Genomic DNA, 16,525 nt, shown 5'->3' on the forward strand with positions numbered 1-16,525 from the left:
ACACATAAAAGAATGCGCCGTTTAATTTAATAAGAGCATGTGTTGTTCAGCGGAGGTAACTGAGCCGCATAGGCGCGGCTTGATTCAAGCATTCGTTTGTTATAACTACGAAAGCGATTCCTTTCGTGCAATACGGTGCCCAGTAAACGCAAGCTTAGTTAACGCGTTCGTGAGGATGTACTCATGTTTTCGATATTTAAAACACGGCAGCATTAGATTTGGTTTTCTTTTGCAGTGTAAAAGAAATTGCTGAGTGTCATTAAAAGCTGTCACAGTGAACCGGCAAGCGATTAGTGCCGATAATAATATAAGTTGGCGTCAGAATGCAGGCAACAGGGTACTCGTCAATGTGGACGTGACGCGATCGAAGGAACGACGAAGGTTTGTACACTGTGCAGCTCGCGAGAGCAGGATATTGCGCAAGATTACTTAAAATCTAGGTGGCAAAAGGCATAGGCAGACTGACATGGGCTAGGGAGAAGCGACGGACTTCAGAAAGCCTAAAGCCACTCCCCGGCTACTAGTTTGTTGTGCAAAGGTAGAGCAGAAAACACTGCGTAAAAAAAGTATTAGGCGTCATGGTATGCCATGAAAAAGTCCAGCGACTCCGCGGTGGTGACACAACAAAAAGGCAGCCATGTTTAATTCCGCCTTCTGGTGTTACCTAATTCTGTTTTGCGTGTTCATGTGTTCTTAAATTTCTCTATTTTTTAGCAGCGGTAGCTCTTACAATTTAAGTTTCTCAAGGACGCGTCTGTTTCCAATGAAGCTGAAATTGACCAGAACAGTAATCACGTGACCACACTGTACTACATAGCAAGAAGCGGCCCCTAAAAGCTCCGCTAAAAGCTCAGAAACGGGAGTTTGATAACTTGCTTGCGCGTCCACTTATGGCAGTAGGTAAACAGCGTTAACTCCAACCATAGTAATTTCACTATTTTCGAAAGAATAAACGGAGCAGAAATGAGTGGAGTGATTGCGCAGTCCCGTTACAAAGAGAAAACAAAAACAAAGAGAGTGCAGAAACTTTAGTGCGCGAGGAAAGGGGGCGAAGGTTTGCACGCGCACCGGAAACCGCACTCGCGTGGTGAACAAAAGGACAGAGCTCGTTCGGGGTGAGATATGTGGAGGCATTTAGGAAAGCTGCCCGCGCAGACGCCCGACGCTGGCGTATGCGTCTGGGTTAGTATGAAACGGACCATTGTGGGAGAGGAGACATAGGCTTGCGGACTTGGGGGGGGTTCACTCCGATGCGCTTTGGCGTGGGCTCGTTACGCTGCTGTGGCATTACTGGTAGGTTTCGCGGCACATTTCTTGCGACGTAGGGTATACAGCCCTGTGGATGGCGAAATTTCAAACAAGTCTAAAAAAAGAAACGCAAGTGGCAAGCCAGTCGCTTGCCTTGTCGGTGCAAAAGCCTGTGGCTAGCGTTCAGAGTTGTTTTCTTAAAGCTGCTTGCAACAGAAGAGTGCAGCTAGCTCTGACAGTTGTGGCTTTTCGTGCATTATGCTTTAATGCATTCCACCACTCGGGATGCGGGTGCGGGGAGAATGACGTTTGGCTCACGGCAAATCGGCCGGGTAACAACGGCATACATCGGTGTAATTGTAGGTCTGAGGAGGTTGGTTGGTGTGTTCCGGGGGAGGGGGGGGGGGAGAAAACAGCTTTGCAGGTAGGTTTTGAGTCTGGATTCTGTAATAAAGTATACACTTGGTCATTAAGTAGCGTTTTTTTTGTCATTTGATATCTCGACAAGTTCTCTCCAACAGTCTTATCCACAAACGCACGCTCAACATGCTAAAGTTCCGGCCACCCAAGTATGGTATATGCCTACACATTTTCCACGGAACCCATCTACTCTCCTCTCATCCACGCTTTGTAAATTAAATGACGGGCAACATGAACCTTCGCTCATCTAATTATTATACAGTTTGCTGACTAAGTTGTGCATCAAAATCTGACGGCATTGACGCTGACTTCCACTTTGACAGTTTCAGAAATTTTACTTTATTTTTTTGTGGTATGGGCTCTCATTCCATAGCATTTTTTCCTTACGTGCTACGTACTTATTCGCAAAGCTGCTTATAAGTATTATTTTATGTCGTATCCTACAATTGCAGAGTGTGCTTGTGTTGATCAGGAATTGTTTACATACCAGAGCGCCTCCCACGCCTTGTTCGGCAAGATAGGCAGTTTCTTTAACTGCTAAATGCTTACCGGCTGATCATTACTATAAAATTATACGACTGACCTGCTTGTCTCAGCGGATATCCTCATGCTCTTATCGCTTGATCTTCAAATCTCTGCTAACCGGACGCCGCATTAGCTCACGGGAACAGCCCTCCATTTCGCTCCGGTTTCGTAACAGCCGGGGCAAGAGTAAAGACTGAGGTGAGGTTAACGTAATAAGGAAGTGTGGTAAAGTGTTTCTCTCTGCAGAGATGGATCAAGTAGGGAATTTTTGCATTCACGCATTCTATAAAAGAACGTTTGGAGCTTTTTGCTTTCATACAACCGTGTACCATCAGCAAGAAATGAAACGCGAACAAGACAACTCAACCACAAAAAGCAAAATACAAAGCTTTTAGCCAGGCGAAACTCAATACTTGCTTCGGTTATTTTAACTTTGAAGGCGCAAAGACTCTTCTTCAGAAGTGTTTTCAACCTCGGTTGTGCTTCCTCTCCAGGAGCTAACACCTTGGTGTTTTTGTTCTGCTATTTCAGTTTTCTTGTTCGCGTTTCATTCGATGCTGATAGTACTCTATCAAGAGTAGTTAACAAATTCCGTCCTTTGAAAAAACGACTGATAAAAAAAAAGCATGCTATGCTCTTGTCCAGATTGGGTCAGTTCAATTTGTTATGACTTTCTTAAATAAAGAAAAAATAAGTGTCCTGCTTGCTCCCTCTCTGCTCCTCCTTTATAGCAAAACTGCACTATATTGCTAATTGTGAATTCGGCAATTTCCTCAGAGATGGCGCCACTCACAGGAGGAGGAAAATCCCCTTAAGAACTTCATGTTCTCATTGAATCCCTTAGCTCTGATAACATATCGAATTTTAACTTTCATTTCAATGAATAAGTTATCAGTAATTATTATACTGAAGGTTTCAAATTTTTGCATCAATAATGAAATGGCTACCATGAGGAAGTCATCGTTACGTTCTTTGGGTAAAACTGAAATTAGTTTGGTTTATGGGGTCAGTGCCCCAAAGCAACTAACGCTGTGAAGGGCTACAGATATTTTTACCACGTGGGGTTCTTTCAAGTGCACTGACATCGCACAGTACACAGACCTTAAGAATTTTCGCTTTCATCGAAATTCGACCACTGAGGCCGGGATCGAACTGGAATCTTCCGGGTTAGCAGCCTAGCGCCATAACCACTGAGCCAGTGTAGAGGCAAAACTGAAAACAGCTTCTACTTTATGGTTAAGGATAAGAATATATAAGTACGAGGTCGATGTGCGTAAAAGACAGCTTCAAGGCTTCCCATATTCGGAACCAAGCATGAAACCAAAAGTAGTAGGTCACAGAAGTTTTCAAAATATAGGCGGCACGATACCTAGAGCTCATTTCACCACATTTGAAGCAGGCTTGGTGCGCCAGATATTGGTGAAACTTCCCGGCGAAAAACCAAGGAACATTAAAATTTGCCTGTAGAAGTGTCGGTCGAAAATATCACGTGGCGCACACACACATACGCGAACACACACGCGATTTCACGAACACATCGTGAGATGCTGTTAACGTCCGTTGGAGCTGCCATTTGAGTTCGATTCCAGACTCCCATCGAGTTGCTAGTGGGCGAAGGAATGTTCCATCTAGTGGACGGGCGAGGCATTACAGATAATGGGCTGCCGGGGCGAACCGGTCGTTTAATTAATGGGCACTTGAAGCGATCGCTCGCGCAGTGCGCTACTTTGAAAAGCCGCCTCGCCACCTCCGCCGCGCGACCGACTTCTGGTCTCGTGAGAGCCGAGGCTCTCAATGCTTTTCCGCGTTCCACACTGCTGGTTCTGATGACGCGGGGGCGAAGCAGCCGTATCTGGCCAATTTTCTTCGAAGATCTCCTGGATATGGCGCTTGCTGCGCGTTGCACATTTATACACCGGACACGCAGCAGCCGAGCCGTCACGATGCTGTGGTGGTCAGCATTCCGAAGGGGAAAGCTTGGAATGGCGATAGAGATGGTGCTCATCGGTGGAACAAGAGACTTTTGTGATGTAGCACATTTATTTTCGTTTTTGACACTGTTCTTATCCCTTAGTTACTATCTCGCGCTAAGCTTGCAGTTCCTTTTTGAGTGCATTAACCGCCAAAAATGTTACTACGGAACAAAATATGCTACAACTTAGTTTTCCTCGATAATTCAGGATTTCTGGCTACAAAAACGCGCAAAGAAGGACAAAACGAGCCAAATTATATTAGAAGATTAAGTGTTCGTGAAACAACTCAGTGAATTCCTTATGCTGCGATAGGCACCCTAGCACCCTATCGGGCGTTTCACAGAACTTGCAGAGTTTCAAATAGTTAGTCCATTTGTCACCTAAGAACTATTTTTTCGACAATAATATAGTTATATATAGAATCATACACCACTGAAGCGATTTTCAGAGAAGCCTCGAATACATATTAGTCTTATCGTGAAAACTGCCTAAAGGGCACGCATTTTCACCACTTATACCGTTTCTTGCTAGGGTGCTAGTTTGTATTGGGGATTTCCTGCTCAATGCCGTGAAAGCAGTTTATTAACCGGTCTGTAAAAGCCCGCCATCCCGAAACTTTTCCCTGTGAGCTACCGCGTCGAGCCTCTCCGAGGCTTCCAAGCCACCTCTGTTTTTATGAGACAGCATTACGGCCCCATTTCGTCAAAGTCGCGGTGGTCTGGCGTCCTTGTAACTACCACAGCGCCCCATGCGGACGGATCTCAACTAGCGCTCGCGCCAGAGTTCCGCTGCGGAAGTGCGAGGGGAAGGCATGGAGGGAGTGGGAACCGGCTTGCACGGCTCGCCGCTAGTGGCGCAACACGCGCCACAAATTGTACGGCCGTCAGGCGCCGACTAGTGCACTTAAAAATCTCCGCCATCCTAGTCACCTTACAGCTCTCTCCATGCCAAACCGGTCGTGGGCCATGCTTTTGTAGGAGCACGCGCGGTTCCTCCGCCGCTGCCGGAACATTATTTGAGTAGGAGCCAAGAGGTGTCATTTTTGACGATTCCTACATGACCAATGGCGCGTACCAATCAGTGATCTAGAGCAGCTTTCTAAAATCGTCGAAATAGCATGGCTATCCTTCGCGATCCAGTCACAGCTTGGGATCCGAATCCAAAGCACTCATTTAAACACGCCCTTCTGTTTTCCGGAGCAAGAAAAGTTGCCCTGGATTTCCCTTTGGAATACGCCAGAAGAGCAAGGCGTCAGGACTCAGTGATGCGAGCGGCTGAAAGGGAAGCGAAGCGTGAAAGAAGCTGCGCGAGCTGCCGAATTAGAAGCAGCGCGTATAAATCGCCAAGCGCAAGTGGAGGCGAGCGTAGACAACGTGCTGCCGCGGATTTCTGGCAACAAATTGTATAATCAACCGCCAGTTTTAACGCGATAGTGTTAAGGTCCCGCTGAGCGGAGAAACCACCGTCGTTGTTGGCGTGTCGAGAAGATTGTGTTTTGTCGAGAGGGTGGTGTCTTCACCACTACATCATTTCGTTCGAGTAATTCAAACACCCCAAAACGATCACATAGTGCAACAGTGATGACACCACTGCCCAATTTTGCAATGGTATACCGGGTTCGTATACAGTGCCTCTGAAGAAAGAAAAGCAGTTCCGTAGAAGAGAAAAGTGGGCGTGGCGCCACTCAAATCGCTTCCCCTTGTGTAGTGAGCCGGACGCGCTGCCCCTCTACCAGTGAGGAACGTTCGTTCATTTCGCCAGTTTATGAGCATTAAGCGACAACTTCGTTTCACATATTTAGCAACAAGTCAAGAATAATAGAAATAACAATTTAAAAATTAGAAGGAAAGAAAAAGGACACCATACGTGCCACTGAAGTGATACGCAAAGAGGTTCCCAGGATGGTGAGGGGATGCTTTAATTAAAGCTTTCGTGTCATGCCCTTAAGACGGAGTTTAAATGTCGCCGATTTTTTTTTAATTGCACCAGCCACTAAGTCATACATTTCGGGTTGTCGAGTGTTGCCATTCTTGGCTCACTGAGTGTACAAGGCAGTGGGGACAAGTCTGCGGCGCAACTAGAATACTGATGCTTTTGCAAACGCAATTTTCCGTCTTTCCTCTCCCGAGACGTCCTTGTGACAATGCGACAAGTATGGGACGTCAGATTTTATTTTTAGGCAGCTATTTTTATGCGCTGACAGAAAGGCATCTGTTGCTGTGAGCGTGCGCAGGGGATGTGCACAGCTGCTTCACTGTCCGGTAACAAGAAAGCGTTATTTACCTATCACTTGATAATACTATTTGTTATCTACCTTTTGTAGAAGAGTTCCGCCATGATCGATGCTAATTAGTGAATGCCCTCGTAAATGAAACTCGTTCTACCATGGACAGCTTCCTTAAATGCTATGTACTTGCAGCGCTCCCTCTTCAAGTTTTTTATCAGTCAGGCATAGTCGTGCCAAATGCTAGCCGATGGTATTGAGCTCAGTTAATAGAGCGACGGCTTGGGCAGGCGGTTTGTCTCGGGTTTGTTCTATGGACCATGACTAATGTTTTTTTTGTTTTTTTTTTTACTACGAAGAATCCCAAAAACTTATAGCTTTCCTCTAAAGGCCCGCTTTGCGGCGCAAAGGTGTGGAGTGAATAGTTACTACATAACTTAAATATCCTCCTAAATGTGGATATCCATTAAATACGTAAAAAAAATGTTTACGCATGAGAGTTCTCACAGTCAGCATGTAATACTGCTATAACATTTTATTAAATAGGCTTAAGATAAATATGAGTGCCTTAGACAAAGCAGCAGACCTCTCCGCACCAAACAACAATATAGGAAATAAATCAAGAAAAATGTCCATCTTCTCTCTAAGCTCCTAGTTGGTATGACCAATCTTCATTGCTATAATCCGTGTACGCACTAACGTGGTTCTTCCGGACCGTCTCCACCTTGTAGGTCTCCGATGTACTGTTTCATTTTTACCATTGATTTCCCAAAACCGCGTTTGTCTCCCACCTTGAGGCCCGTCCCATAATATATAGCCTCCCGACCTTGTGTTTCCTTTCTATGTTCTGTAGCAAAGAGATACGCATTTCTTTTTTTCCTTCAATTTTCCCTCTAAAGATACATCTCAGCCTGTTGGAGAAAATATAGTACTACCTCAAAGCATTCATTCTTATCTCTGACATTTAATTTTGTGCACTGCTTATCGCCCGCGGCGCATTTGCATTTTGTTTCCAAATCAAGAAGGCACCAAAGCGCTCTTAAAATTCATAAATGCTCATTTAATTTTCTATGTTGTTCGAGATTACTGTCGTTCTTCTATTCCTCTTATTGCGAATGGGAAATGCTATTTTTGTATTGAGTGGTGTTCTGTAGGACCACCGAGCTTGCTTGTTGCCGTCGCCATCGCCGAGTTTCGTTAATTTTCGGGAACACTTTAGCTGAGTAAACGCTCCTAATTTTAAGCGAGTTTTTCTGTAATGTCAATGGCTTCATCCGCGCTGTCAAATCATCCACGTGTCATACGGAATAGAGGCGTTGGGTCGTCAACGTCTCATGCCCCCGATGGTGGAGCCTAGCGAAGACTGACGAGGAATTATCCAAGGAGACGTCCACACCTGAAACAGCTTCTGATTTTCGCACCCGCTAAAACAACCGGGAGCTGGAGGTCTTCACTTCAGCCATACGGATAATACGACAACCAGCAACAATAATTTGCAGGAAATTGTTTGGGAAATTGTTCGGTATCTAAATCGCCGCTTCCCTTGTCGCCACAGGCTCAAGTAGTTACCCTTATGCACATCGTCCTAGGTCAAGTTCAGCATGCACTGGGATAGAAAAACAGACCGGCAACTGGGGAAGCATTCTAGACTACGCTCTACATTGCTGCACTGTCTAGTCACGGACCCAGCCAAACCACGCCAAGCCCTCGTTGTGCACACCCTTCCTTGACAAAACAGCGTCCCTAGCACCCTCCCATCCAGCCTGTGAGCGACGCTGAATCCCCATTAAGAGGGACGTCCGGAGAATATATGACGATCCTCGTTGTGGTTCCATTTCAGAATACCGCTCATATCTTTCATCAGTGTCAGCACTATTATTAAAGCGGCCAATAAAAGTATATAAAAGAAATCATGCCATGGTATAACCCCCTATCGCACAGCCAGCTGTACGAAGAAATTGTAAGTTGGCGCGGACTTAAAGCAATAAAAAATAAAGCGCCCCAGCCCATACGATAGAGTACAAAAGATCTAAGCTCATGGAAAGATAAATGACAGCGGTTTCTTAAGTTTCCCTAAAAAAAGAAACAAAAACAAGGGAATATATACTATCCAGCCTAACCACCTTTACGGGAACAATTGGCAGCTCGTCGGATTATTGGCTATTGCAGTGGTTTAGTGTGGGAGTAAAGAATTCTAGGGCTTCGCCATTGACGCATTGATACCACGACCAGGAGAACGGCCGCTTGAGTTAGACAGCTGTCTGCGCCAGTTTGAATACGTGTAAAGCCGTCACTTCCTTCCTCCGTCGCCTACAGCCAGGCGCTTCGCGTCGCCAGCCTCCACCGGCGAAGAGTCTGCTTGTGGAAGGTCTCCCAGCCCTTGCAGGGTAAACTGAAAAAAGCAACCTCCAGAGCAGAGGTGTCGTCGCGCCGAAGCAACGAAGGTAATTCAACGTCGACGAAAGCAGACACTAAGATGAGGCCCAAATATTGAGCAAACTCGCAACGACGCCGACTGTAAAGACGATAAGCGCCACCCACGACCTCCACACCCGGCAAAGCCGAGACTCGACTTCGAAACCAGTGTGCGACGCGATGACACGAATGCGAGGACCGATCTTTCGACAGCTCGTCTAAACAACACTGCGCACCCACCTTACAGATCAGCCCATCACTGTCCTTGATTAGACAAGACCTGATTCGCTCTATTCTTCCTAGTCGCAGCCTTTATTTTTCTCCTTCGCCCAGCTGTCACAAACATCGTTTGTCAAACATCGTATTGTAACTGACAAACACGTCAGTCCTCACAGCCAGAGTGCATACTATGTGTCATCGCTAGAGCGACAAGCCATCTGAGACCAAGTGCAAAAGAGATTTCGCGACGACATCATTAAGGCCTCGAGGCACCTTTGTGTGGCATCAGCTGTACTGCTGAAAAACGAAGGCGCCACTCTAGGTAGCGCATGAATTACCGGGGACTGAAGAGAGAGACGCCAAGCACTTCTCGTCGGTGTGTCCCAAGAGCCGCTGCTGGCAAAGTTCTCCAAGCTGGACAGGCTACAGAAGTTTAAGCTCGCGTCATTTGGCCTTTGCTCTGCACATAAACTCTTTAACGAATATGGACATGGTGCTGGAAGGCATCAAGTCGCAATCTTGTCTTATGCATCTAGTGGACGTCGCAGTCTTCGTGAAAAGCTTCGACCAAAGCCTGCAGAGGCTGCCGGCGCGCTATGCACGCTGCAAACTGACCCACTGCACTCTGACGCACACTGATCACTACGCTCTGCCGACGACAGGCCACCGCAAGGCCACGTTAATGACGCCATCCTGCGACTGTTAAAGCGCCATCGAATTCGCATGGCAGCTGTGCTTGGACTATGTGCTTCAACGCCATGTGGAGAAAGCAAAACCGCCCCACTCGCCGGAGTGCTCGAGCACCAGTTACTATCCTTTTTATTCTGAACTACATCCACGCGAAGAATAATTTCGCACTTACGAATAGCGTATACCTTCTTGATCCGGCCACAAGCCTTCGAAAAGGAATTCTGGATGGCTTGTACTACTGCCCGCGGTTATTCATCGGTGTCGCACTGTAGATGAAAACTTGTCGTTACTCCGAGCGACAAAAGACGGCACCGTGCTTGACAGATGGGCTGTTGAACCCCATGTTGCAACTGAGAAAGTCTAACAGATTGAAATTGAAGACCGTTTCGGACGCCAAGAAGCGATGAAGAACATTCTGTTCCCAGAAGCGCGCGCTATTTCTTTCTGCCTGCTTTCATATCGCAAATGATGCAATATTCCAGATTCCAAACGGATTCACTTTTGCAAACCCTAGTAGGGCTCAGGTACTACTTATAAATAGAAATAACAGTTTAAAGGGCGCCTGGAAGTTTCTTTCAACAAATCCTTGTGGAATTGTTTAAATTCCATTTTGTCCGCCTCCGGTGTCTTTGAATTTCAATGCGCACGATCCCGATATTGAAGTGATATGGAACCTTCATGCATCTTTTTATTTTGTGAATTCCATGCTTTAACAAGGGAAAAAGAATAAGTGTATTGGATCTAGAGAGAAAAATACCAACAAAAACTTTGAGGGTGTAGGGAAACAAGCAAGTGTCGCATTTTGGGAGGCGCTAAACGTACAAAATGAAAAATATTGTGCATAAAATCATAACTTTCGCAGGAAAAGTAGCTGAATGCCTTTTTTAAACGTTTCGATTTACTTTTTTACCATCTCTGAAGATCCCTTTAGACGCAGAGGATTTCAACCTTCTCTTCGTCGCCGCGCCTCAGCATTCGGTTCAAAGCCTATGGCGAGGCTAAAAATAAAGGTTTTGATTTCTTACATTTCAGGGAATGAAACCTATCGTTTCAAATCGATTTTCAATGCAGTTGACAATGTCAAATGAGTTAGAGCTTATCTTTTTTGCATGCACACATCTGGAAGTGATTCTTAGCCGCTGCGCCGAAGTGTTGCAGTGGTTATGGTGTTCGGCGGCTAACCCAAAAGACGGCCGCGGTGGTTGCATTTCGGTGGAGGCGAAATGCTAGTGGCCTGTGTGCTGCGTGAATCAGTGCAAAATCCCCAGGCGGTCGAAATTATCTGCAGCCCTCCACTACGCTGTCCCTCATAGCTTGAGTCGCTTTGGGGCGTGAAAATGCATGAAGGAAACTAATTTCAGTTATATCCAAGAGAACGTAACGATGACTTCCTCATACTAACCATTTTCTTATTGACGGCGAAATTTTCAAACATTCCGTGTAATCATTAGTCTCAAATGATTCAGTGAAATGAAAGTTGCAATTGTTCGTTGAATGTTGTGATGTTAAATCACAAACCAAGCCAAACCAAACCAACCAAAAACTAATTTTTAGGCAAACAATCCACGAGATGAACCGCGTAATTCATTAGTAGTTACTGTCCGCCTATGCCTTTTACATGGCTTTTTTGTGACCTCTGCCCGTTTTCATTTTTTTTTTTACACAGAGCCACACAGCCAGCTTCCTCCACGGATGGCCGAGTACAGGAGTATCGTGCGGGTGGAGGAGGGTGAGCGCGCCATCCTGCCCTGCCTGGCGCAGGGACACCCTCCCCCGAGGTACCACTGGTTTCGAGCCGCCCGTAACAGCGACCAGGACCACACACTCAGCAGGGGCTCGATGAGCGCGGGCGAAGACCTGGTGTCCGTGAAGCTCTCCGAGCGTGCGTCTCTGGTACTGCCTGGAGCGCTACTGCTGCGCGCGGCCCGTGCGCAGGATAGCGGCAGGTACCTGTGCGTGGCCAATAACTCGGCCGGAGAGGAGAAGGCACACATCGATCTACTTGTGACCGGTGCGTTGTTATGCTGGGATCGCTTCCATGATCACTTTTCTAGATTATCGAAAGTCACGGAATCGAAATAAGAAAGGTTGTATAGAGCAGAGAACAGACAAACGGTTACCGCTTAGGTCACAACAGTTCGTACTCAAGGAAAGAGTGTGTAGTCGGGGGCTATATAGTGCCAAAATGAAGAGACCACCACTGGCGTAGGGCAATAATAATTATTAGGGGTGTGCGAATATTCGAAATTTTCGAATATAATTCGAATATTATATTTTTAGTATTCGTATTCGATTCGAAATACAGGTATTCGTGGTGTTTCGAATACTCGACACGACGCGAATATTCGTATCTAGCCGAATATTCTATTGCGAGCACCAGCGTTCATTTCGATCCGCAAGTGCTATCGACAGAGACATAACAACATGGAGGCGCCCAGAACAATGCGTAACGTTGGGCCATGCAGTAGCTGACTGCGCTGGTGAACTTCTTTGTGGCTATACATGCGAAGCTGGTATAGCCAGAGCTGTGCACGAAATACCTCGCAATACGTGTCAGTTCAGTGATAATTGAGAGGGCATTTTCTTTGGCTGGAGAAGTCGTTTCAGCTAGAAGGGAACTACTTCGGCCTGACCATGTGGAGCAGCCGGTTTTTCCTTCACGACAACCTTTTACGTTCATCCCAGCAACGCGCTTTTGTGCTTATGGGAAGCTAGCCTTGATCAATGCTGTGTACTAGCCATCTTCTCTGATATTTCCACTATTTCCACTCTTCTAAGAACAATGTTGGAGACTTTGATACTTTTTGTGCAGCCACACACACCTTTTGTGCTCATTTCATCACTGATAGTTGAACTGTGATGTTCTTGGGTGCTTAAATAAATGTTTTGTAGTGTTTAAATGCGTCTAGCTGTCCTTGATTATTCGATATTCGATTCGATATTCGGAACCAAGTATTCGTATTCGATTCGTATTCGAAAAATTTGATATTCGCACACCCCTAATAATTATCTATCAATTGGTCACGCATTTCTCCGCTATTAGTCATAGCCTCGCCAATGCTAAGTAGATATATTTCGGACTATTAGCAAAATGCTCAGGAACAAAAGGTAATAACCAAGGACTATAAGATAGCTAATTTATCAACAATCATGGGCGGCTTTAAAAGAGACATTTTCTATCGTGCATCTACAACGCATACATATATTTTTGACGAGGAGAGTAATAAATTCATGGTGCAAACAGGAGCGGCCACCCAACCGTCACTTGGAAAAGTTGTTCATATAAGGGCCCCTCCCTATGGCCTCCCCCGTTCCAATCTCATGTGTTTAGACGGCAGGACCGCCCTTTGTTATTTCTCTACTTTATTCCTCTTGTACTTTGCTAGCAGGTGGTAACATCTGTAATGAGCTGAACCCACTCTGTTTTGTGTTCTTTGAGGATAAAGAAATTCAAAATCTTTTGGAGCAATTTTCAGAATTAATCGGCGCTCATTCCCACCTACAGTGCCGCTGTCTGCGCGCATCGAGCCGTCAGCGCAAGTGGTCGACGTAGGCAGAGGGGCCAACTTAAGCTGCCGAGTGGGCGGACACCCCGTGCAAGGCGTGCTGTGGACGCATAATGGCCGCCCCGTGTCGTCGTCTTCGTACTCGGCAGCGTCAACGCCGTCCTATTCCGCTCCTCGCGGCAGCGGCAAGCCGTTGCTGTCGGGCCACGGAAATCCTACGTCGAGAGTGACGCTCCTCTCTCGGGACTTGCTTCACATCACTGGCGTGGAGCGGCAGGACCGGGGCATGTACCAGTGTCTCGTCTACAACGAGAGGGACTCCGCTCAAGGATCTGCACAGTTGGTCATTGGAGGTACGTTAAGTTGTTAGCTGTAAGCGTTAAGCTTCGGTCATTTGGTTGTTTGCATTCGCAAAGCATGAGTGCCATGTCAGTAGGGAAGATGGTAGAATTGAAGACAGCCACAAAAAACTCCCCCTTTACAAAAGAAATCTGTGTATAGAAAATTCCCTTTTATCTAATATACCTGCGCACTGAACATTCGCTGGTGCTCTTGTATCAAGCTGTCGCCCTGAGGCCGCGTTCACTTGCTGGAGAAGAAACGTTATCTATATGGCCCTATTCGATGAGAGCATGTCGACGGCAGACAGGGCACCTAAGAGAGAATGCAATCTGTAATCCTTTTATGAAATTATGCTTCAGAGTTGACGCGTTAGTGATGGATACGAGATAGGGACCATTGCTTTTATAAAAATAAAATAAAATTACTAAAAAGTATGCAAAATAACATAGAAAAATTGGTTGTTCCCATTAAGATCTAGAGGCGAATTGCAAAAACCTCCTTGAGCTAAGGCTTTTGTGCATGGTAAAAAGATCATCGGTTGACCAATTCCATCCTGTACAGCGTGCTTCGTAGCGCATTCTGCATCTTAGAACGGTAAAACTCGCGCAGTGCAGATAACTGTATCTTCTCCGTCATGTACCCTGTCTGCAATGTATTTAAGGGCAACGGCCTCTGAGTTAAAATCCTCATCGGTAAGGAGTCAACACAAGAGGTCTTCCGAGCCCTTGCGAAATTGATTACCACTTTCAGAACTCGAGTCACTCAAAATACATGGTCTGTTCTGAAAGTAGTAGGACTCATTTTTTTAAACAAAATTTATTCAAGAGAATGGTACCAACGATTACAATTTTTCAAGGTAGCACCCTTCTACACCTACACGCTGCTGCCAATGAGTTTTACACTTTTCGTACGCCTCCAGGAACGCCTGGACCTGAATGCTGTTTAGCTCCCTCGTCACGGCCTGTTGAACCACCTCTACCGATCCGTGATGTTTCCCCTCGAGCGTCGATATTATTCTCGGGAATATAAAAAAGTCTCGCGGGGCCAAGTCGAGGCTGTAGGGGGGCTGAGGCAGCGTTGCCGCCTTCTGCTGCGCAAGAAATCGGGGTCCTCATTCACGTGATGAAGAAGATCTTACCGGTTGGCCTTTTCCTCCTCTGACAACACTCCCGGCACCAACTTCGCGCACGCTTTCCTCATGGATAAGTTTTCTGTCACGATCTCAAAAACTTGGGTTTGAGGAATGCTCAAGTCATCAGAAATCATTCTGATACTCATTCTACGATCACTGTTAAGTAAATTTTTCACTCGCTACACATTTTCGTTGGTCTTGCTGGTCGAAAAGCGTCTGGAGCGGTCGTCTTCCTCCACTCTTTCCTTACCTTCTCGGAACAGCTTGTGCCACTCAAAAAACACCTGATCTTCCCATAGAAGCGTCACCGTAGGCCTCCTTAATCACGTTGTGAGTCTCTTTGCCCGTTTTACCAAGATTTACTCAAAATTTGATCGCGTATCGCTGATCCAGTAAACGCTCGACGATTCTGCGTGACGAGACGTTTCGACAGGGGTTCACAGTACAAGCGACCTCCTCTCTTCAACGGCCGAGAGCCGACTGCCGATTTTCCCCAGCATTCCCAATATCCCCCTTCAACGATTCTGCACGCGCAGACCACCTCTCGTCAGCCCATTCGCCCAGGAAAAAACCAGTCCTACTACTTTCAGAACAGACCCTGTACTTTCAGCATTCGCTATGAGCACCAAACAAAACAAAATGTTCTGCCAAAATTTCACACTTCGAGCATCGCTGCTGGAAGGAGCCTAGCAGCGGTAATATAGGGATCTTCAGAATAGGGCAGCCCTATCGTTTATGTGTATAGGGTACTAGCGGGGCGTCAGTGTACAGGCGCAGGACAATAACCGGAGGGTGGGGTGTCATTGTCGTGCGCCTGCGCACTGGCTCCCCGCTATTACCCTATGCGCGTAACCTATAAGGTAACCCTAAATTAAATGTCTCTAATATTGAAAACAGCTAGGAGTGTACGAATAATTATATCGCAACACTGCTGTGCTAATTGTCCAACTAACAGTTGAAGTTTTAAAGAAGCTTTTAGCTTAGTTCGTCTTATATGTATAACTTCGCTGATCGAGAAGAATGTCCACTTTATACTGGCACGGTAATCAGGATGAAATGAGAGATGCTTTGAAAAAAGCTATTTCCACATTGCGACCCCTTCCCTGGCGCGCAGAGGACGCCCCTGTGCTGGAGCACGTTTTCGCTGAGCGCCAAGTGCGACCCGGGAGCAGCACTTCTCTCCGTTGCTCTGCTTCGGGGAATCCCCTGCCACAGGTCACGTGGTCTCTGGATGGAGCACCCGTACCTGAACACTATCACGTCCGGGTCGGGGACTACGTCAGCGGCGAACGGTAAGTTCTAGAACGTAACATCCAATGTCCTTACTCCAGAATTTGTTTTTCTTCACCGAATACAGGCTTCAAGTTGACGTTTAAAACACATCTAAGTCCGCATTGCACGTACGCCTGTGATGATATGAATAGGTGACTTGTAAAAGAAGTGAGGTGGATAACGACAGCGACAATATTCAAGTCCCTTTGTAGCATGTAAATTTGTCTGCATCGTCTTGTTATTGAACTGCATTTTTAAGCATTAAAGGTACAAAGAACACATACACAAAATGCTGAAATATTGGAGACCAGCAACTGAGGAAAGTAACCAGGCAGTGAACTGTTCCTTGAAACAGCGCAAAAGACACGGGCGCAGACAGAAGGGGACACACAGACCAACACGCCCGTGTTCTTTGCCTGCGTCCATGTCTGTTTTACTGTTTTAGGAAGCGTGAACCACAAACTAGCACGCACGTCTACCCTTGTAAATGAATTCTTGTTGTTGACGTCGTCGGTTCAAATGGCGCATATCTAGGATAAGGATTGGACAGGATTTAGTG

The 16,525-nt window shown here is 46.3% G+C and overlaps 2 protein-coding genes across 2 annotated transcripts in view; both read left to right on the forward strand.

The window, feature by feature from the left end:
* LOC149371347 (cell adhesion molecule Dscam1-like) overlaps nt 1-9,730 on the forward strand; it is a 28,149-nt gene extending 18,419 nt beyond the window's left edge. Inside the window, exon 4 of the mRNA XM_089579857.1 lies at nt 9,561-9,730. Coding sequence (XP_089435983.1) covers nt 9,561-9,730 — 170 coding nt within the window. The remainder of the gene's footprint in view (nt 1-9,560) is intronic.
* Nucleotides 9,731-11,406: 1,676 nt separating this feature from the next.
* The window catches only part of LOC149371348 (cell adhesion molecule Dscam1-like), a 64,154-nt gene continuing 59,035 nt past the window's right edge, over nt 11,407-16,525 (forward strand). Inside the window, exons 1-3 of the mRNA XM_089579881.1 lie at nt 11,407-11,725; nt 13,220-13,573; nt 15,809-15,986. Coding sequence (XP_089436007.1) covers nt 11,407-11,725; nt 13,220-13,573; nt 15,809-15,986 — 851 coding nt within the window. The remainder of the gene's footprint in view (nt 11,726-13,219; nt 13,574-15,808; nt 15,987-16,525) is intronic.

Source organism: Amblyomma mixtum, chromosome 1 (genome assembly GCF_055824585.1).
Source record: "Amblyomma mixtum isolate Tamu chromosome 1, ASM5582458v1, whole genome shotgun sequence".
Lineage (NCBI taxonomy): Eukaryota > Metazoa > Arthropoda > Arachnida > Ixodida > Ixodidae > Amblyomma > Amblyomma mixtum.